This window comes from Misgurnus anguillicaudatus, chromosome 5 (genome assembly GCF_027580225.2).
Source record: "Misgurnus anguillicaudatus chromosome 5, ASM2758022v2, whole genome shotgun sequence".
Classification (NCBI taxonomy): Eukaryota; Metazoa; Chordata; class Actinopteri; order Cypriniformes; family Cobitidae; genus Misgurnus; species Misgurnus anguillicaudatus.
The window spans coordinates 27,054,165-27,075,759 of NC_073341.2; the positions used below are offsets into that span (position 1 = coordinate 27,054,165).

The following is a 21,595-nucleotide window of genomic DNA, read 5'->3' on the forward strand; positions in this document are numbered from 1 at the left end:
AGGATGGTGGTGAGGTCAAACATCCCAGTTGAAAAAGTAGTATACATTCATAATGTACTTAAAGTGCTGTATTTTCACGCACTAAATTTGTTCCTAATATATAAATATTATTTTTTAGTACTTTTTAAAGATAATATAAGAACATTTAAGTGTACTTACTCATTTGTGCTATTTTGAGACACCATGAAATATACCAAAATGAGCATTTTTAGTTTATTATGTACAAAATTAGTGTGCGAAAATAAAGCACTTTAAGTACGTTGAAAGTGTAGCAATACTACTTGGGATGTCTACTACTGTATATTAGGGGTAAGTTAGTGTTGAATAGCTATATTGGTAAACTTAAACAATTATACAATTAGTCAGACCAATAATCATATTTTACCAAAATGTTCTTCACCAAAATGTTTAATATGTTCAGAGTTCTTTAGCAAAAGGTTAAAAATATCTTGAAATTCAGATGTTAATTCAGCAACCGCTTTGACTTTGTTCAAACGAGTGAAGGCGTCGTCAATATGAGAAATTGAATCAAACCGGTGAGATCGCGCGTCTGTGACTGCAGAGTTTCTAAACGACCTATTAAACGAACCGAGTCAAAAGAGTCATTTGTTCTGAATCGAATTGAACGGATCACATCGCACATTTTCTCATTGCGATTAGCTCGCGAGCACAACTGGCTAGAAAAACGTATTTTCCTACCAATTTTACGACTGTAAAACGTATCCTATGTTTAAACTCACATACACATCCGGTAAAATAGCTGAATTAATGTAAATTGGGCCACTTTAAGATGAACGTGAACGACCCAATCTAACTTACCTGAACTCACAACCCTCCGAGATAGAAACAACAACATTTTCTATATTTCATGTCGTTAAAACAACCCATATCGCCTACGACAAGTCATAGCAAAACTTTACTTCGGTACCTTCTTTTAAAAGTAAAAAAGGCATCTGAATTTCTGAAATCAGTTTCTTGCTCATTTTGCAGTTGAACCAAACTGAAGAAGACCGCGTCATACCTGAATACTCAAATCTGATTGGCTCCTCTTTATGTTTTTTTTTCTTCGCTAAAATGATGTTGCTTTTAATAGCTTAGATATAATTTTTTTAATATTGTTATTAAGTTAATTTATAAAAATGTAATTATGGAAATTGCTACAATACTCCTACTTCAAGGGTTAAAAATACATTAAAAAACAATCCATGCAGCGGAATTATCATTGGGACAGATAGGCCCAGACTAAAATGCATGTCTGAGCTGCTTTAATTTAAAAACATCTTGCACTGACATATATGAACATATATCAGTGCCATTGTTTTGTTTATAAAAACTACTTAAATGTCCTTATATAACAAAAGCCTAGTGCTGGATTGATATAAACCCTGTCTGGGAAATTTCCCCAATATGACGAAAGGTGCTGTAAGCATTTTTTAATAAGCTACCACACATAAAATATCTTTGTGAAAGCCTAAACAAAATGTGGCCCATTTTTGTAGCAATTTATAGCTAATGTATTTTTTGGTCAATCATGTTTTGTGTTAACATCCCTCCATGTGATCTGATGCGAGTTAAAAGTTTAGGCTAAAAACAAAACATGTCTGTCCCTGCTGAAGAAAACAGCTAATCCATGGTTAGATTTAGATTGTCCTCCAAACCGCCAGTCCGCCTAGATTGGCAAAGCTGTTTTTGTTGGTCGCCATCTGAAAGCTGTTAAACCCCCATGAAACCAGCATGCTAAACAGCTAAAACCATGCTGGGAGACCAGCTTTAAAACAAGCTTTTTTTAAAGCCTAGGCTGGTTTTAGCTGTCTTTCTCAACAGGCAGGGGTAGTACTTTCTGAAAAATAAAATGTTTATAGTAACTAACATTTATTTTCGTCTAGGACCAGTAGTTTATGGATTTTTTTCCCTGTTTAAAGTGTTTTTGTCCCACATAAACAACCATTCTTCTCAATGATTCAACAGTTCAACATCTTTTTATTTGTGAGAAAAAGCAGCACTGATAAAAAGCTGTATTGGTTTGTGTTACCTCACACTTTCTGACCTAAAATCTTTCTTACAGACATTTACAACACATTTTATACTTTTCCCAAATGTCAGTTAAGTTGTTTTTGTAGCTTGCAAGGAAGAAAAACAGTAACGCATGTTCTGATCTTTATTTATAGGGGTGAAGGCCAATAGAGGTTGCAAGTTTGAAGGGGAGTTCCAAAGCGAATCGTGCAAAATGGGGCAATGCAAATCAAGCTTCTCTCGTTCCGTTTGAGACAACAACGACAGGCAACCACGAGGACGGACGACAGCTCAGCCGGTGGTGGCGGAGGTGGAGGTGGGAGTGGAGGAAGTGGGGGTAAAGGAGGAGTCGGTTTCGGAGGAGAAGGAGGGTGTGTGCGATCAGAGCAGCGAAAGGGATGGCCAACGGAAACGCAAGCAGCGATGGGCCTGGGAACCCCTTGGCAGCCGTCGTGTCTACTACAGGTGGCATGATGGGTGGTGCGCCCTCCTCAGCTGTTTCCACCTACGTTAAACTTGTCCTTCTGGGGTTGATCATCTGCATCAGCCTGGTGGGTAACTTAGTTGTGTCTTTGCTGGTGTTAAGGGACAGAGCCCTCCACAAGGCACCCTACTACTTTCTCCTGGACCTCTGCCTTGCAGACACCATCCGCTCAGCGGTGTGTTTTCCCTTCGTGCTGGTGTCCATCAAGAACGGCTCAGCCTGGACTTACAGCGTCCTCAGCTGCAAGGTGGTGGCCTTCATGGCTGTACTTTTTTGCTTCCATGCTGCCTTCATGCTGTTCTGCATTAGCGTCACGCGTTATATGGCCATCGCCCACCACCGGTTCTACTCTAAGCGAATGACCTTCTGGACCTGTGTCGCGGTGGTATGTATGGTCTGGACATTGTCGGTGGCCATGGCTTTCCCCCCTGTCTTTGACGTGGGCACCTACAAATTTATCCGTGAGGAGGACCAGTGCATCTTTGAACATCGCTACTTCAAGGCCAATGATACGTTAGGGTTTATGTTGATGCTGGCTGTGTTAATCCTGGCCACTCATGTGGTCTACATGAAGCTCCTGCTGTTTGAATACAAGCACCGAAAGATGAAGCCGGTCCAGATGGTTCCAGCCATCAGCCAAAACTGGACCTTTCACGGGCCTGGAGCCACAGGCCAGGCGGCCGCAAACTGGATAGCGGGGTTCGGGCGTGGTCCGATGCCGCCTACTTTATTGGGCATCAGGCAGAACTTGCACAACCAGAACAGACGCCTGCTAGGCATGGAGGAGTTTAAGGCTGAGAAGCAGCTCGGCAGGATGTTTTATGTCATCACCTTGTTTTTTCTGGTGCTCTGGTCCCCGTACATCGTGGCCTGTTACTGGCGGGTCTTCGTGAAGGCATGCACCATCCCGCACCGGTACCTGTCCACCACCGTGTGGATGAGTTTCGCCCAGGCGGGTGTGAATCCCATCATCTGCTTTTTCCTCAACAAAGACCTGAAGAAGGGCCTGCTGGCCCACTTGCCTCCTTGTTGTAGAACTCGACCTCAACTGCCCCGTGAGCCTTACTGTGTAATGTGAAGATGAGTGTTCATTCATAATGTCATTTTTTTTCCATTCTTTCTGGATGACTGGCGAGCGGACACCAAGGGGGAACGGAATAAGAGGTGAGAAGATAAGGGAACTTTAAGAGCTGTTGTGGCCTTTGATTCAGTTTCAGATGCTTTAAAAGAGTGGATGTCATGGAACAGCATCTACTGTTACCTTAGTGGTTTTAAGGGGGAATGGGTTCTACACTAATGGTAAATCAACTCAAAACAGGTTTGAATTGCCATTGGGATGCATTAGAGTGGTAAAAAAAACATGATAAGTCTAGCAGATCTGAAATAAACAAAACTGGTATATTTTATGGTGAATGTATGAAAGCTAAATCAAATGGCATCTTATGATCGATTCCAACAAACATTAACATTCGGCTAAGTATATTGATGGCCAGGAAAACAAAGATTTGCAAAAATATTATTCATGACTTGTGAACAGCTGCACTCTTGGCAGAGTAATTTGCATTATTTGAAGTAATGATTCAAATACTCAATGTGCATGTATATTACCTTATCCTTAAGGGTAAACAAACTTGAGATTAAAATATATTTAAGAATGCGTGCCAAGAGACAAGCATAAGCCACTAGGAATAATAATGAATGGAGGTTGACAAAATGACAAAGTTCCTACAATTTATGCTAATTGGTTGGGCTGAATCCTTTCCGATGCTCATAGAATAAAACATATGTATAAAAGCAAGAGCGAAGCATTGAGAACAAATAATGTTTTTCCTCTACAAGTTAATTCAAAGGTTATAGAGACTAAAAGAGCTGACTGAAAATATAAATTTGTGTGAATAAATGCCTGGGTTTGTTGGCGCTTTTTTCCCTGAGGGAATTTAATGAGATTTTTGCTGTAATTTATTGTTTATTTATTTGTCTCGCTCTCTCTTATTCTCAAATATGTTTACCTGTTGATTTTTGCTGAAAATATTTCATAGCATTGCACAAAATACACTTTTTATTTCTATTATTAAATATGCGGTATTCAGACCAAGAAAATGTATTTTACTGTCAGTGTTGACACCAAGCAGCAGCGTATAGATTTTAGGGAGACTGATTCTGAGTGAATACAGTATACTGACCAGTTAATGACGTAATTCGGTTAAATCAAGCAATTATTTATCCTTCCAAACGATTGCACAGAAAATGTTGTATAGAAGTGACTTAATTTGTTTGATTCTTGAATTACTTGAATGAAAGTTATTGGATCGATATAAAATTAAAACTTTTTTAATATGTGATGATTTTTATGTGTATCTTAGTAAAGTAATCAATTTTACTTTTATTGATTTTTAAGTAATTGACAGGCAGGTTGCAGTTGTATTGTATTTAAAGTGTATTACGGATTAATGAATGGATTTCCTGCATTTGAGTCTAACGAATAATTTGGCATCTTGTTCACCTTTCAAATCAGAAATCAACTAAATTCAAATTATAAAACTGAATTATTGTAATCTTAAAATATGAATGTGTTTGAGATTAGAAAAAGTACGATGTTAGAGGAATGTTTAGATTTACTCCATAAAGTAATTACTTTTATTAAGAGCTAATAAGTGGGTGGACTAAATTCCGAGATGGGTTCCTGTGTCGAATACATTTTTTCCATTAATACTTTGCACACAACTTGCACGCAGCTCTATAGGTCATTAATCAGTGACGTGATTTTTCTGGCAAATTGTGACTTAAATCGAAATGCTGAACTATTGCAGACAGGACATAGAGATTGTAATATTTCTGCGAATGTTGAAGGGGAAAACCCCTATGACATCTCTCTGTTAGGTAGGCATTGTATAGGTTGGCGTGATTAAACTTTGTTTTTTAAGCCCTTCATTGCAAGAACAAAGAAAACATCAGAAATTAATGACAACAGAAATACAACAAATATTTTTCTGCATTTTATGCCTTACTCCATTATCAAGGTTTAATGTTACCAATGCAAGAATGATTTGAAAGCTGTATGCTTCAATAGACACCAATCAATCATAAAAAAACATATGCTGGGGAAAACACAACACTGTGTATTTGTGGATTATCAGAGGACACGTATCGCTCCCCTTCAAAAGCCTACAAGTTGCAGGTGAGAAGGCGCCAGCATCAGCTGCATTACTGATAACACATTTGCAAATCGTGGGCACACTGGAGTGTACATTTCTGCTCAGTTCTCTGGAGAGACTTGAATTTAACAGAAGAAAATAAACGTAACACAGAGAGACGAAATTAAATTGATTTTCTGTGGAAGTCCGGAACTTCATAAGGATTTCTTCAAGACTTTTTCTTCTTGTCTTTTGGGGATGGGGTTGTTGGGGATTGGGGGACAGTCTATGAATGAAGATTTGAGCTATTGTGTATTCACCTGTGAATAGGAAACTGCTTGGGCTGGTGTTGGGGTTGGGTGGAAAGGATGTGATTTTGTAATGAGCAAAAATGCCTGGTAGAACATTTTTAGTTGCTTCAGGCATCTTATCTTTTGTAAAATAACTGTGAACCTCTGTGTAATTTCATGTGTATTATATGGACAACGCACTAACTTTGAATGGAGTGGAGTGAAGGGCGGGGTCACGACCCTTGATCATCATCTTTTTATCACGCATGTGTGTGTGAGTGTTTATGCGGAGTGTGAATGTGTGGTTGGCACTGCGTGCTTAGAGCAAGCAAAGGTGAAAGGTGAACCACTCCTGTAGTTGATCAACTAAAAATGATACTTTTCAGGTTGTTTCTGACAATACAAAAAGTTTGTAATATTCAACATGGGAAAATCTAGCTGTGGTTCAAATGATTTATTATAAAAATAGTCGCTGTTATCACTATAAAACAACCAGGAATGAATATGAATATGACGTCAAGACTTGTAAGCAAGTCAGGCCATGTTTTCTTTTTAAACAATGAAAGTAAAAGTTTTTAAACAAAAATTTTATACATATTTTAGTTTAAAGAAGTATTTTGCGGTGCAGACTAATAATTCATAAAGTCGGACTTGATCGCAAAATCCTATTTTATCTTAAATAATTGGCAATATGATATATGAACTTGAATGGCAGCATAATCAAGCTCAGCGAATAACTCTATTAAATGGATTTAAAACTCATAAAAGAACAATGACAAGCCACACTTACTCATACAGCTAACTATTACAAGAGCAATAGACAGCATATATCCATCAAATATTCATGCGGTTGAGGTTTAGTTGAGCAACTCGGGAGTTGTTTATTTGTGAATGCATGATGTATGAAGGGGGGCAAAAGAAAAACTGAAAATACCGAGAAAGAAAATGTGAGTCAGCTTTCAGATTCAGAAATCTTGATCTGTAAATCAACAGATTTTTTTCCAACATGACAATAAAAGTTTACTTTTGTTGGATTTTTGAGTGTTAATTTGCTCGAATGTTATGCATTTCCATGAACACAGCATCACTTAGATTCACAAGATCATCTTTTTTTTCATTTTTAATTTGAATATTATAACTTCTCAAAGCTCTCTTCCAAAAACGTTTTACAAAAATATAAAATTAGGTCATGCTTGAGAAAAAAATGATCTCAGAATTTATCACTGCTTGAGTACGCAATTGATTAAGTCAACAATATTCATTTTGGTGTCATTCTTATTCTGTCCTCGTGTTTCTAACTTATTTCATTGTGGCACCTTTCAGACATCTGCAACACGCCACAGGTTGACACACTTTTAGATTACACTTGGATTGACCTTTGACCTTAATCTACTTTAGCATATGGCTGCTGGTCTGCACTGCAGGATGACTACATGAGTCAGCACAAATCTAGAGAGTGAGACAAATGTTTGACTCTGTAATTCAAAATCTAAAATTTGCACTAAAAATGTTAATAAAAATATAAAATAATGAAAAACAATATGACAAAAATTACCTATAGGAAAATGTAAGATTTTGAACATCAGAAAATGTGACATTGATCATATAAACTTTTTATATACAGAAGGTCAGATGGGCCTATGATGCTTCATCAAATCATTTTTGCATAACGAATAACATTGATTATCATGTTTGGCAGAAAAATGTGGAGTCCATAAGAGACTGAATGAATGCTTTTATGAATGCAAAAGCTATTAAACTAGAAGCAAGTAGCATTTTCAAAGCTATACTGATTTTAAGATCATATGAGAAAACAATTTACCATGTAGATGGTTAAAAGATGTTTTCAAGACATCTTCTGGTGGGTACAAGAATGCTTTTTGTACTTATTGAGGTTTGATCCACCAAATCCAATAAAGATAACCACTCAGACACAGTCAGCCAAGGGAACAAGATTCTACGTAATGTTTATTATACAGAAAGAATAAGAGGTTTACATTAAGAGGTACGGAAAGTGGTTAGGTGCTGACCCAAAGGAATATCATAAACGTTGAACCAAACTGGCTGTCTGTCTGTCCCAATTGGAGATTCGGGTCAAAAATCCAGCAAGGCCATCTTGACTCTGTATGTACCAGAGCCTTTTATAAATATTCACAAAGGTCAGACACTTCTTGTAATTGCCACAAAGCAATGTGTTAGAGTTTATATGTTAACAAGCAGCGGCTTTTAAATTAATGTTTAAGATATGACTATTTGCAATTTGTTATAAAACAAAACTTTAGTCTGGTCATTAACCATTGACTTTATTAATCCAAAATTTGCCACCTGATTTAGGTTTATTCACTATACATGCTTTTGACTTTTAGTGGACTGTGTACAATAACAGTTTACAATTTCCTATTTTCCAGTGCATATGTTAAAACATTTTACGTCATTTCGAAAAACTGACTTGAAATGAAAACTGATATGTGAAAATATGAATACAATAGCACCATCTGCTGGCAAATACAAAACATATCCTCGCAATACCCCACACAGTGTGAAAGTTTATATTCATTGTAATTAAATTATTAAAAAATATAACAACACTAAAAGGAACAAGACGTCATTCACAAATATGCTGAAATCAAGACATGTAGTTATGTGAAAACATTTATTGAAGCAAAGTTCATAGGAATGCAGTTTAAATGTCCACCATAGGGTTAAATAAATAAGTTTAAAACTTGGTAAATGAAAAATGCATGATGTAATTATATTCAATGTATAATAAAAGCAGCATATAATAACAACACAAATTAAAACATACAAAATTTAAATGTTAAGAAACTTGAGTTTAAAAGTTTGGCACAGCATGTGTGCTTATGTGCAAGTCCCATTCTCTGTGCGGGGGAAATTAAAACAAATACTTCCTGCAATTCTTCATCCCACACTTGCACTCCATATGGACCCTTTTGATAGGTGATCCTTCATATCCTGCCCGATTTAAGTCCAAGTCCATTTTTGAGCTCTCTACATCTATTGGATCAACTGCAACAATCACAAAAGACGTGTAAATACATGCATACATACAATGTTAATACATAAGCAGAGATATTTAATTATTAAACAGAAGAATAGGGAAAGTCTTTGTTCATACTTGTCATCTTGTAGTCAAAGGTGAGCTCCTCTCCAGCTTTGATACCTCGTTTTGCAAAAAATGCAATTCTGGGCAGTCGCTCGTCCAAGATGTCGATAAATACATTATACACCTGCAAGTTTGGATCACACTGTAAAAGCAAAGGTAAACATACATATAAACATGTATTAATTTAATGGTTTTGTTGTTGCTAAATAAACTTCGATTTGTAAGAATCCGTTCTAAATATTTAATGTAGTGCTCACGCTGTGGTTGACAAAGTGCGAAATGTTTCCATAATGAGCTGCATCAAGAGTATAGACATCATCCACATAGTCCAGATCAAACAGATAGGTGACGCCCTGTTTATCATACACAACCCCTCTTCTCTCAGCCTCCTCTGTTGTGATGACCTGATGCAACACACAGCTGACAGCAGGTTAGAACTAATGCAATGCAATAATGCAGAGTTGCATAATACGAGTTGTTAGATTGGCTTATTAGGGGCAAAAACTACTCAAAAAATACTTACCAAGTTAACTTGCTTACCTCTCCAAGATACTCCATAACAAAGGCGTTTTTGAATATTCTCTGCAGCGTCCGCACACCCCAGCCTCTCCCATTGGCAGTTTTGAAGATGCACAGATCATATTGTATGCCTCTTTGCACAACCCTGTTTCTGCAGTCCGGCCCACATCGGCAATTGGCGTTACACTCGTAGATCGGTACGCCAGGCATCACTTTCACCTGCCCGCTGTCATTATATGCCCTGCGATGACTCAACAGCCCCGGGCAGCAACCATTCACAGGCTGAGACGTACAATCATCACATGCACAACCCATTGTCACTGTGTTGACCTCCACCCCTTTGCCAAACTTATTGGTATTGATGTAGGTGAAGTCCCTAGGAGGTCCACCCAGGTCGACATCATTACAGACAAATATGCGTCCCTTTTGTTTGCAGGTCTGGTTCATGAGGCCCTCCCATTTCTGAAGCTGTATGCGCTGTTTGGCCTTCTGGGTGAGGAAAGAGGCAATGGACGGATTTAAAGACACTGGATCAAGGGGCTGGTTGGCTTGAAGCAGAGCCGCCCTCATGTCTTGTCGGAACTGGCGCAAGAGTTTGGGGCATCTTAGGTTTTTACGAGGCTCCCATGTGTTTTCCGACTCTGTGTAGCCCTTCCACTTTACCAGAAAGAACTCTTGAGTCTAAACAGAAACACAAATGATGAGGTCACAGGTTGCACAGAGTAGTGCAGGGTTCTGGCTAGAGGGGATACAGCTATAGCCAAATCTAGAAAGTTGTTGGGTTTAGGTTTGTGGGTATAATTATTAATAAAAACAGCGGTTCTGGCTAAATAGGATACAGCTACGGCCTAAATCCCATAAAATGTTCGGTTTAGGGGTAGGTTTGGGTGTAGAGTTAGGATGAAACAGCACTCATCTGGTGAGATTTCATAAGATTTGGCCGTAGCTGTATTCCTTCTATCCACAACCATTGTGCAGGTCATGCATAAGTGAAGCAATAACTCACCTTACGCTTTTTGTAGTTACACAGATACTCCACCTCATAGTCATTGACGTTGTCTTTACGCACGCCCAAATGACTGCATAGTAGCCCCTCTCTGCGGCACAGAGCCTGAAGGTCTTCCCATGAAAGTTTACAAGACACCCTGCAATCTTAAAGCATATGTAAGGGGCTCGATGTTGTCTGTCTTAAAGAAAATATAACCTACGACCTTACAGCAGGTAAACCACCTGTCCAGTAAAGCAAATTATAGCAGTAATATCACCCAAGTATGCATGTACAGTCATTAAATCTGCATGTTGATCAACCCTACTGAAAAAAAACCATAAGATGGTAAGCTGGTTTTTGCTGGTCTCCAAACTTGGATTTAGCTGGTTTAGCAAGCTGGATTAGATATGTTTTGGTCACCTTTTAAGATGGTCAGGCTGTTCTGTGCCAGGCTGGTAGAACCGTCTTAAATCAGCTACTGCCACCTTAAACCAGCTACCAATTTATGCTTGTCTTAGCTAGATTTTTTTAGTAGGAAAATAACACTTCTCTTCAGTAAACGAGTATATACTTTACCCATATGAAATGTTCTTCATTTTAACCACACTGTTCGACGCTTTTTAAAGAAAGTGCAAGAAAATCTACCTTTCAAATTTGGCGCCATGTTCACCTCACGGCTGCACGCTGAGCTTCATACCACCAGAACAGCACGCGACGCCATTCACGATGCTGATTGGCCGAGGTGTAGCTGGGACACGAGTATTAAACGCTGATTGGCCAATCTCGCTGACGGAGTGTGAGTCATCTTTTTTTGTAAATATATATTTTTAATCATATATTTTAATAACTTGCTTAATAGTACGCAGTTTTACACTTTTTTTTGAATAACGACAATAATTTTGCTCAATGCCACATGAAAGAGGTATTATTCACATAGGTTACCAGAGATTATAAAAAATGTTAGCAAGCATATGAAAATAATTCACGTGTACATTGGAAATATGTAAACATTTCGTATAACAATTTAAAGTTCATGTAAAAGAATTTCCCAATCTACCTGAATTCAGCAATATGTAACATTCATTTTTGGAATTTTGGTGCATATTTATGCTATATGTTTTGGTAAACAAGAATAAATTATGCTCTTTTGTTTTAATTTGCTATAAATATAAACATCTGTAAACTGAAAATATTTATTTTAGGGCTATCAAAAGATTAATCGCGATTAATCGCATACAAAATAAAAGTTTGTGTTTGCATAATATACTTGTGTGTTTATTGTGTGTAATTATTATGTGTATATATAAATACACACATACATGTATAAATTTAAGAAAAATATTGTTTATGTATAATTTTTAAAATGTATATAAAATGATATTTATGTAAAATAATAACACACAGTGCACACACACACAAACACATATATTATGCAAAACCGAACTTTTATTTTGTATGGAATTAATCGCGATTGATCTTTTGACAGCCCTAACTTCTTTATATAGGACGTACTATCGTCTTAGATTTTTATTATATTTAATATGTTTTTATTAAACATATGTGGAGAAATGCTAGTTACAATGGTTTGGGTGTGTCGACCTTGTTGGTGAAGCCATTGTGTGAACAAAGTATCACATGTGTCACTCACTACATTCAAACATCAAAGTCTCAAAACAAGAGTTAAAATGTGTTTAGTCTCTTGGCCTCGGTGGAGTCACAGGTCTATAAAGTGCTGTAAGTCTCTCTTTTTCTGTTATACAACAGTAGCATCTGCATTGGCAATATGGTGAATCTCAGCCCTCACAGTATTTGTTGGAAGCTCCACTCTTGTGGAGTCTTCAGGTGGTTTGGTATAAACCTTATCTGTGTTTGCGGCAGTTTGTTGTGTGTGCTGTAAGGGAAAAGAAAAAGGGAAATGGCCCAGTGGAGCATGCTCAATTTTACAGAGGCTATCTTCTTCACTGTCACTGTTGTATCCAATGTTTGAATGGCATGGCTCATCCTCTTGACCAGACAGCTGCACAGCACATGATAGCTCTTCCTCTGTCTGAATCGCTTTCTCACTGAGAACTCTTACAACCATTTCATCACCCTCCTCGTGACACGGTTCGACTTTCCGGAACGTTTGATGTGCAAATAGGCTGATGCAGAACATCTCCACAATAATAGCATAGTGGTAAATTACTTCGAAAAAGAGAGAAATAACTGTTATTTAGTTTGAATTGTTATATGCAACTCAAAGAGTCAAAACAAACGTTTGCCACTTACATTGAGATCGAAAGATGTCAGAGAATGGAGGTGTGCAGGGAATAACTCTCAGTGCACCCATTGTCTCCAAAATTCCACTCTGTAATCCACAAAGGACCAGGATAATAATGATGCAAATAAACTTGGCTCGAATGCCATATCCAGGCAATGCCTTTTTTGTGGCTTTATAAAACAGCAGGTAGCCATAAAATGATAGAAATGTAGAAACAGCAATGATGGCATTGATATACAGGTTTGGGTTAGCTGAATTCACCTGTAAGAAGATTATAAAGACAGTTTCATATAATCTGCTTTAGAAAATAAGACAAATCCTTATTTTGGACATTTAATGCATTTGGCAGACACTTTTATCCAAAGTGACTTTTAGCTATCAAGCTATACTCTGCATACCCTGGGTTCGATCCCATGCCCATTTCTTTGCTAGCGCAATGCTCTATCAAGGGACCAATAGGAACTTTGCTTTCCTTATACTCTTTCCTTGGAAATTATATTGTTTCAATTTAAACAGGACTGTCGTTATAAAGTAGGTCTACAATAAACAAAAACTATATTGACAACAATGCAGTAAGCAATGTTTGGACTCACATCCCCATAGTCATACTGTTCATCTGTCCAGAGAACAAGAGCTAAGAAGAATAGGAGTGTTCGGACCACAGAAAGCTGAAGCACAGCAGCCATCATCCAGCGCACACTGTTCCTAAAAGAAAAATGTCATAACGTTACCTATTTACGAAAGAATAGGCTTTGTTTATATGAGCATCCCTACACAATAGGAAATTATGCAATAAAATACTTGTTGATGTTGAAAAGCGGAAGACAACAGCAACAGCAACATGGGAAGGGGTTTGGAGACACCTGCTCCCCTGCCAGTGTCTCCAGCATCCGGGCCTTCCCACCAAAGAAGTCCTGGATAAGACCCATGAACTTTAACAGTGTAATGGAGTGATATCTGCAAAGAAACAGAACACGGTCCAAATAGATATGACTGTCATTTGGGATCGATCTTTTGCAATTTAATTTAATTTGGATAGTAGAGGTCAAAAGTCACTCACAGTGAAGCGATGAAACTACATAGAGATGAGGAGCGAGGAACGTACAGTGAGACAATAGACGTCATCCCGAAGACCTTTAAAACAAGAAAATGTTACCAACGGCTAAATGGAAACATGAAATAATTGAATGACGTGTGGTGGGTGTTTCTTTACTGGGTATATTCCCAGGATCCACAGGCTGAGACGTCTGCGCTGAGGAGAGGGAACATGACGCAAAAAGAAGCCAATCTCCTCCATGAAAAGAGCAAGCAGCAGAATTGCAAATCCAGCGGGAAGGAGAAACAGCCAAAGATCATTCTTGATCACTACAAAAAAGTCAATAAATACCCAAATACAGGTAAAATTTGGTCATCATTATTTGCTCACTATTATGGGGTAAGGGATATGATTATAAAATGTCCATGCAAGAGATGCACAATCCTGTTTTACAAAGAAGTTGAATGACACTTCATATCTTCTACACTTTAATGTGCTTATAGGTTTAAAATGTAAAACATGATTAGAAAGGAAGGATCCTTTGTGTTCTTTCACTGAAATTTTCTGAAATTGTTTTTAATTACATTCAGCATTAGATCAAATCAACATTATTTAAGCAGCGCTCACACAGACATTATTTGGGTTTATATATCTAGATTTTTCTATGTGATGTGTTAAATCTGTTACCTTTAAAGAACTCAGATGACAGTGGAATCCCGCCTCCCATGTAAGTACAGTTGTTCGGCATCCTGCTTATTGTTCAGAGAAGTCCCATTAAACACAAGCAGATCAGAAGTCCTTAGGTGCTGATGAATCAAAATGACTAAAACAGGCACAAATATCTGTCTCCTTTAAATTTATATGTAAAACCTAAAGTTAATACAGGTGGTCAAAGACGCCATCAAAGCAACATACTTAGGAAAAAAGACAATTGGTATTCAAATGTTATATCAAAACTACATAGGCTAATGGTGTCTTGCGTTTGTCTAATGAATGTCTTCCTGGGCTTACACATTAATGATTGACTTTAACAGGTAGGGTGGCAGGTAGAGGGCCAAGTCCATGTGCACGTCTAGACAACATCCCACAACCTTACAGTAAATATGATTATTTCACGATTAGAAAAAAACAATCAATGTTTTAAATTCTTAAAACATAAAATCAAACATGATATCTAAAGGATATATATGAAGAGTTTGGTTCCAAAACGAGATAACTCTAATTAACTTTATTTTTTTAGTTATGAAGGCTTATATCAAAACAAAACAACTGCAGTTTGACTGATATTAATGGGAATGTATATATATAATATTTAAACTTGTTTTAAAAGCATGCATCAGGTTTATTTCAATGCCCAGTGTATTTATGTTAATTTAATGGAATAAATTTAATAATTTTTTTAAAAAGTTAAGACTGAAATGACCTGAAAATGTCAAATGGTGTAACGCTAATTGTGGCAAAAGAATGAGAAATATTAAATATTTTACCTTGATGGCATGTAAGCATAATCATTTAAAAAAAATTTTTTAAATATAATTTTATTAGTTATTTAAATGTAAATTTTAATGCATTTTTGTAATATTTGTCATGACATATGCTGAAAACAGTTCTGTTTTCTAAATAATCTTTGACAAATTATGTAAAAAAAAAATTGTAAAAAAAAATCATATTACACTAAACTAGATGATTATATTTTATTCCAATTTTTTTATGAATATAGTTATATTTAAATAAATAAAAATTTAACCAATTGACACAGACCGGTTACACCACATTGACATTTTTGCAATTATCCCCCAAATATTCTTTCAAAACAAAAAAACCCCAGAAATTTTAGACTTGGTCCTCAAAAAAGAAAATGTATGCAAGTAATCTGCAAATTTATTTTGAAAATGTAACCCTTTATCGACACAAAATAATTAACGTCACGTCATTGATCCATATATCAATGGACGTCAACGGACTTTTATTTTAAAATTTAGGAAGACTAGAGGGACGCATCCGGAAGTCCAGTGAGGGATGCTCGTGGACTTTGTAAACACTGATCTTAAAGGTTAACACAATTTCAGTGATATTTATTTACATTATATGAAAGCCATGCATCTTTTAACACCAAAGTAACTAATAAAAATAAAAGTGCTTATTCTTATGACTTTTAAAGTTACGCTGGTGTTCATGATAGTCAAAAACTAAAGCTTCAACATTACGCAGGTAAGTCATTATCGAACGTCATATTTATTCAAGCAATCAATTAAATAGTAATAAATCGATTTTAATTGTTTTAAGCAGAGATTCTGTTCTCGGAAATTTGCTCAGCAAATCAATGGAGAAACAGAATGATATGGAGGTGGTTCATGAGAGGGAGTCTGATGGCGCGCGAGAGGATGCGCAGGCGCTGTCTTTCCCTGAGGTGTACCGCATGATTCAAGCAGGGGAACAGATTCCAGGACTTCAAAAACCAGACATCAAACCATCTCTTCAACAGCCCACGGTTTCCCAGATACCTAGAAAGCCGAAACCATGGGAGAAATGATTGCGTTGACAAATTACAAGAGTAGAGTTTCATATGGTTTTGCTTTATGCAAGCACTGCACTAAGCTTTATATGACTGACTGTAAATAATGAAGAAGAACGGGACGCCAATACACAATAAACCTCTCAAAAATGACTGATGGTGGTGATACTGGACAAACTTTTAAAATACACATCTCAAATAAATGTAATATAGAAAAGAGTTTGATTGATTATATTAAACAATGAGATTAGATTGTAGTGCACACAAAGCCTGTCAGTAAAGTGGTTCCTCTTAACTTTGTATCTGTGTAAAATGGAAAAAGGAAGTTCACATACTTTGTCTCACAGAGGAAGTAGACAACATCTTTCCTTTCAACTAACAACTAAATGTGCTGATCTGAAAGTAGATAACAGCAGAAGCATACCAGATACACTGGAGGATTTTGTTTTATCATTTAGGACCTTGGTATAATCCAAAATCTGACTCGACTGAAAATCTGAGACAACACTTCAGAAAATATTCCATATAAACATACATAGGGTATGCAATGTGTAGAACTTGGATTTCCTACTTTCTGGAAATGCAGATTTTCCTCGTTCCTGTTCATAAGATACATAGTACACAGTTCATACAGTGGTGGTTCTCAAACATTGAATAATGTCACCTCTGTGAACTCATTTTTACAAACAGCCTTTGATAAGTACTTTATTTTCATTCACAAAAATAACATTATGATGGACAATAAAAAGAGCTGAAAATTCAAGGTATTCAAATTCCCTGAATAAAAGACATTCAACAGTCAAAAGTCCAAAACACTAACAACGGACCAAAGGCAAAGCAAGTGCAGCAGGAATCAGCTAATATGTGCATTTGAGTGTCCAAGAGAATGATTTAAAGACCCTGGATTGGTCAAAACTCTTCTGGTTCACCCCCCTCGTCCTCTGGAATGACAAAACCGTCCTGTTGACAAACAGAGGAAACCACAGAGCTGAGCCGGTTGAGGAAACTCATTTAAGATGTACTTTAAACACATGAGATCACTTACGTCTGTTGCGTATAGAACATCTATAATCTTTTGCATTGTTGGGTCTCCCTCACCCTCCTTATCTTGGCAGATGAGCTCAATGTTTCGGAGTTTACCAAAGTAGAAATCCCTTTCCTTCTCCATGTCTGCTATGTTGGCCTTCAAGTCATTTATCTGCGCAGATGTAAATATCAAAACGTTGTGAAAAATTGCATTACATTTTTGCATCGAATTTTGACAACTCTTCATATGTTGTTACTTGTAAGGTCTTATCATCTGTGTAAGTGCTTCTTTCTCCTCTTCGCCCCCACCTGTGCCACGCGCTGGAGCCGCCTTTGGTGCTGCAGATTTGGGTGCTGCCGCTGAACGCTGTGGAGCTAAAATGAACATGATATCCATCATCTCTCACATTTTTGACTATAGGGTCAATGATTTCCAATCTAGCCAAGCTGTGAGACACCCGACCCTGTAGACTGCATAATGACTATTTAAAGAAGCGGTGAATCAATTTTAACTTGAGGTTTTGTTATATAAGAGATCATCATGCTTAAACATCCTGCAAGGTTCATAAAGGAAAAATGTCCTTGTTACTCTAATATCAACTGTTTTTGACACCAAACCCAGATAATGCCAGGTTCTGGGGTAAATGTGATTTTAAACCCCGCCTAAAAAAAAACAAGGACTACTTTTGTAGCCCCGCCCACGGCACCACCTATAGAGCAGGAGCGTAAAGCGCACTTTCTGCTTGGCAGTCTCTGTATCAGTGGCGCTCGTGACTGCTCTTCTGAGGGGCGCAAATTCAAAATATGTGTTCGGAGTGTCATGTGTGTTGCTCGTGTTTTCAAAATGTGTGTTTGTTGCGTCACGTGAAGCATGTGCATCATGTGTTTTGTCAAAATAAGTGCATCCTGCACATTCATCAAAACACGGAAGACATTTCCTTAACAGTAAACTCTGATTATGGATGAGATTATGCGAGTATCTGGCAAACGTGCGTGTCTTTTTTTATCATAAAACCTTTAGACTAATCTGCAGCAGGCAATTATTTTAACAAGACACGTGATGCACATAGGTTCACTTGACGCATCAAACACATATTTTAAAATTATGAACCACATACATGTTGTGACGAACTTCGCATCGTGCGCCCTTGAAAAAAAAAGTCACCGGCTGCCACTGCTGTGTGTATTAACGCTAATATTTGAATCTCAAAATTGAAATTCGAATTCCAACCCACCAAATGCCGCCCTACATGATTGTGTGTAACATCCGTGTCTAAACACAGTAAAAAAAACAATGAAACGTCAGATTCACCGCACCTTTAAACGTGACAACACTTTCAGGAAACTACACCATAAGTGTAAAACACCAGAGAGGTGAAATTACTTGTAGAAAGGTGAATAGGAAGTGTGACTTGGTCTCAAGTAAGCTGGCAGCTCTAAATATCTTACCAACTGGGGCCGTTGGCTTGACTGGCGGTGTGCCACCTGTGTCTAAAGTATACAAAAAATCCACACGCACACAACCTGAGATACCAGTCACTCTCATACATGTGAAAACAGTTGACCCACTGATGTCACTATGTCACACCCACATTTTTCAGAGGCATAATCCATAACAGCTGCCCGTGTCATGCAGCTGTTAGTTTAAGCAATGGAACAACTGGCTTGTCCGATGTACAGTACTGTCCAAAAGTTTTAGGCCACCCCTAGCTTTGTTGTTTTTGCAGTTTCAGTGACCATCCACTCTCTTTATTAAAGGGCCCCTATTCTACAAAATCCAAAATTTGGACATAAATGTGTGTTGGCAGTGTGTAAACAAAACCACCCCATAATGAAAAATATCTATTCACACATTCGTTTTTAATCCCCACTAAACCAAAGCAGTCTCATTAAACGTGCTGTTTTGATTCTTTTAGCAATGCAATGTGATGTCACACTGCTAAAGCCCCGCCCACGGCCACTGACTGACAGTATTACCATAGTTTCTGCCTTCAGCGAGTTGGACGCTGTCTGCTATTTTTCTGTGCTTCTTTGCAAAATCAGAGCTATTTTAAGCATCTATTTTGGTAAGGGAGCGAAGAGCAATAGCTCATTTGCATTTAAAGGTACACACACAGAACAGTGCGATTTTGCGCCTACCCAAATAGGAGCATTTTGGACATAATAAATGATATGTGGGGTATTTTGAGCTGAGACTTCACAGACACATTCTGTACACACCTGAGACTTATATTACATATTGTTAAAATGGGAACAAAAATAGTAAATACACAAAGTATAAAATATAAAAAAAAAATTCACAATTTTCAAAACAAAATGGCGGCTTCTGGCAAAAGTCAGTATTTAGTGTGAGCTTCCTTGGTACTAAGCACATCTTGAATTCTTTTAAGGTGTTTTGGTGGCCTAAGACGTTTGCACAGAACTGTATATCTAGGACTACTCTTAAAGACTAATATGCTAACAGTGTTTACATTTTTTCATGAAATCTGGGTTGGTTCATGCCAATTACTAAATACTATGAACTTCCTGTGTGTTCGCTCTCCTCACCTGAGGTGCTTTTCTTTGGCTTGTTAGCTGTGGCCGCTGCTGGACTCGCATTGGCCGCTGTTTCTTGTCCCTGTCGGGCCGCCGCGGGATCATATTCCTTTCCATCGTAGTTTGCATCAAAAAATTTCTTAAACCACTGCACAAACTCAAAGTTATCCTGGAACTTGCCTTTCACAAGCTTGTCAACAGGGATAGTCTGCACAGAGATGAAAGATGCTTCAAAATAACAAGCATATTGATATAATATGCTATTGTAGCGAATTAAAAAAACAGTGCTTCACATACTTTACTAACTCCCATCTTTTTAAAGCTGCCTTGAAGAAGTTTAAAGTTGTGGATGTATTCGTGCTCAAGTTTGGCCTGGAATTTGACTTTCTTCAGTGGGATACATGCTGGGAACAGCATATCCATGAACTGACAGTAGGCAGCACCTAAAACACAACAGCATAAAGAACGTCAATGAATAAAAAAAGCTCATATCAAAACTATCACTGTACTGAGTACAGTGCTGTCTTTATCCTCTCAGCAAAGTGTGATAACTGATTATCAACAAGCATGCAAAGTCAGTTAATCTATAAAATCACACACAATGGTACTCTTCACAATATTTAAATGCACGCTTGAGATTTATCCAGGAAGTGCAGAAAGTTTGTCAGTAAGCTCTTCAGCAGTGCAGTGATACTCAAGTTAAATGTATGAAATGCAGAAGCCAGACAGCTGGTCACTGACCTGAGCACAGTTGCTCGATCTTGGCATGATTCATTTGTAAGGACTCGTTTATCCACGCGAGCATGTCATGGCGGCTGAGGTTGTCACTTGTCACTGATGTCGAAAACACATTCACAGCCATGACCGGATTTCCTCACACTTAAAAAGCGTCCTTTTTCACAAAAGTGACTGCAGAGAGAGGTTATGTGGATGAGTTGAGCCTCATTTCCTTAAACAGACATTCACACCCATCAAAATATCCACATCACATATTTACTTCCTAGTAAAGTTACTTCGCAGTTTGTTACGTCCATCACAGAGCGTACGAGATTAGAATGGTACATAATAAATACGATATTACCTTAAAAGGTTGTCTTTTGGGTACTTTGTGAATTTCCGAGTGCTGTAAAGACAGTTAAAAGTTTTTAACCGCCAATGTAAAAATATATATTCTTTACGAATACAAATACTTGAACCACTGTCGTTTGAAAAGAAAATAAATACAACGTAAATAAATAAATTAAATAATAAATGTCCATCAATGAAACGTCTGTTCAAAACTACAATTAAAGGTTTGTACATTTTCTCTTGTTTGAGCTGGCACGTGACGTTACACATTAAACCGTTGCCTTTTTCTTACGTTTGGTTCGGAAAGTCCAAACTATGTGGTGGTAGTGTGAGTAAACCGGGCTGCAGTTTCATCGGCGTGTAGTTCGGAAAGTGCCGCTCCGCCAGCGGGCTACAGCCACATACAGCAAACGTCTACTATCTAATCACAGCTGTCAAAATAAAAGTCAAACTGAATTAAACGCGTGGCTACCTAGTTTTGGCTGTCAAAATAAAAGTCATCATCCACTGATATAAAAAAATTATATTATCGCGTAAATTGGTGTCATAAGATTAAAAGGAAGATTTTTTTGTGCACTTATAATTTTTTTGGCACGAAAACGT

General features: G+C 37.5%; 5 protein-coding genes across 11 annotated transcripts in view; 1 reads left to right on the top strand and 4 right to left on the bottom strand.

The window, feature by feature from the left end:
• The window catches only part of foxp3b (forkhead box P3b), a 24,610-nt gene extending 23,594 nt beyond the window's left edge, over window positions 1–1,016 (bottom strand). For 2 of the 3 annotated variants that reach the window (XM_055168660.2, XM_055168661.2), the window contains exon 1: window positions 820–967. The gene's annotated coding sequence lies outside the window, so the exon portion shown is untranslated. Of the gene's footprint in view, window positions 1–819 lie in introns of all 3 variants that reach the window. The other variant, XM_073867867.1, reaches the window with a different exon arrangement.
• gpr173 (G protein-coupled receptor 173) overlaps window positions 1–6,955 on the top strand; it is a 10,548-nt gene extending 3,593 nt beyond the window's left edge. For both annotated transcript variants that reach the window (XM_055168659.2, XM_073867866.1), the window contains one exon: window positions 2,169–6,955. In XM_055168659.2, coding sequence (XP_055024634.1) covers window positions 2,412–3,575 — 1,164 coding nt within the window. In that variant the 5' untranslated portion in view covers window positions 2,169–2,411 and the 3' untranslated portion in view covers window positions 3,576–6,955. The remainder of the gene's footprint in view (window positions 1–2,168) is intronic.
• A 1,600-nt stretch (window positions 6,956–8,555) lies between these two features.
• Window positions 8,556–11,312, bottom strand: suv39h1a (SUV39H1 histone lysine methyltransferase a). Of its 2 annotated transcripts, none has more exons than XM_055168351.2 (6): window positions 11,198–11,312; window positions 10,571–10,716; window positions 9,586–10,245; window positions 9,303–9,449; window positions 9,058–9,187; window positions 8,556–8,948 (listed from the first exon to the last, which is right to left on the bottom strand). In XM_055168351.2, the coding sequence occupies exons 1-6, from the start codon at window positions 11,214–11,216 to the stop codon at window positions 8,815–8,817; spliced, it is 1,236 nt and encodes a 411-aa protein (XP_055024326.2). In that variant the 5' UTR covers window positions 11,217–11,312; the 3' UTR covers window positions 8,556–8,814. The 2 variants fall into 2 exon arrangements, with proteins under 2 accessions (XP_055024326.2, XP_073723969.1); XM_073867868.1 differs by lacking the exon at window positions 11,198–11,312 and adding an exon at window positions 11,129–11,196.
• Window positions 11,313–11,980: 668 nt separating this feature from the next.
• Window positions 11,981–14,870, bottom strand: LOC129414549 (organic solute transporter subunit alpha). Its single transcript, XM_055168609.2, has 7 exons — window positions 14,536–14,870; window positions 14,026–14,177; window positions 13,873–13,946; window positions 13,614–13,769; window positions 13,406–13,517; window positions 12,821–13,073; window positions 11,981–12,736 (listed from the first exon to the last, which is right to left on the bottom strand). Exons 1-7 carry the CDS (start codon window positions 14,594–14,596, stop codon window positions 12,306–12,308), a joined length of 1,239 nt encoding a protein of 412 aa, XP_055024584.2. The 5' UTR covers window positions 14,597–14,870; the 3' UTR covers window positions 11,981–12,305.
• A 2,184-nt stretch (window positions 14,871–17,054) lies between these two features.
• mapre1a (microtubule-associated protein, RP/EB family, member 1a) lies at window positions 17,055–21,443 on the bottom strand. 3 transcript variants are annotated; one of them, XM_073867869.1, is made up of 9 exons: window positions 21,285–21,443; window positions 21,006–21,047; window positions 20,666–20,833; window positions 20,222–20,367; window positions 19,937–20,132; window positions 18,839–18,880; window positions 17,657–17,764; window positions 17,409–17,557; window positions 17,055–17,323 (listed from the first exon to the last, which is right to left on the bottom strand). In XM_073867869.1, exons 3-9 carry the CDS (start codon window positions 20,784–20,786, stop codon window positions 17,273–17,275), a joined length of 813 nt encoding a protein of 270 aa, XP_073723970.1. In that variant the 5' UTR covers window positions 20,787–20,833; window positions 21,006–21,047; window positions 21,285–21,443; the 3' UTR covers window positions 17,055–17,272. The 3 variants fall into 3 exon arrangements, with proteins under 3 accessions (XP_073723970.1, XP_073723972.1, XP_073723971.1); XM_073867871.1 differs by lacking the exon at window positions 18,839–18,880; XM_073867870.1 differs by lacking the exon at window positions 21,006–21,047 and having other exon boundaries at window positions 21,285–21,438.
• Between the last annotated feature and the right edge of the window lie 152 nt (window positions 21,444–21,595).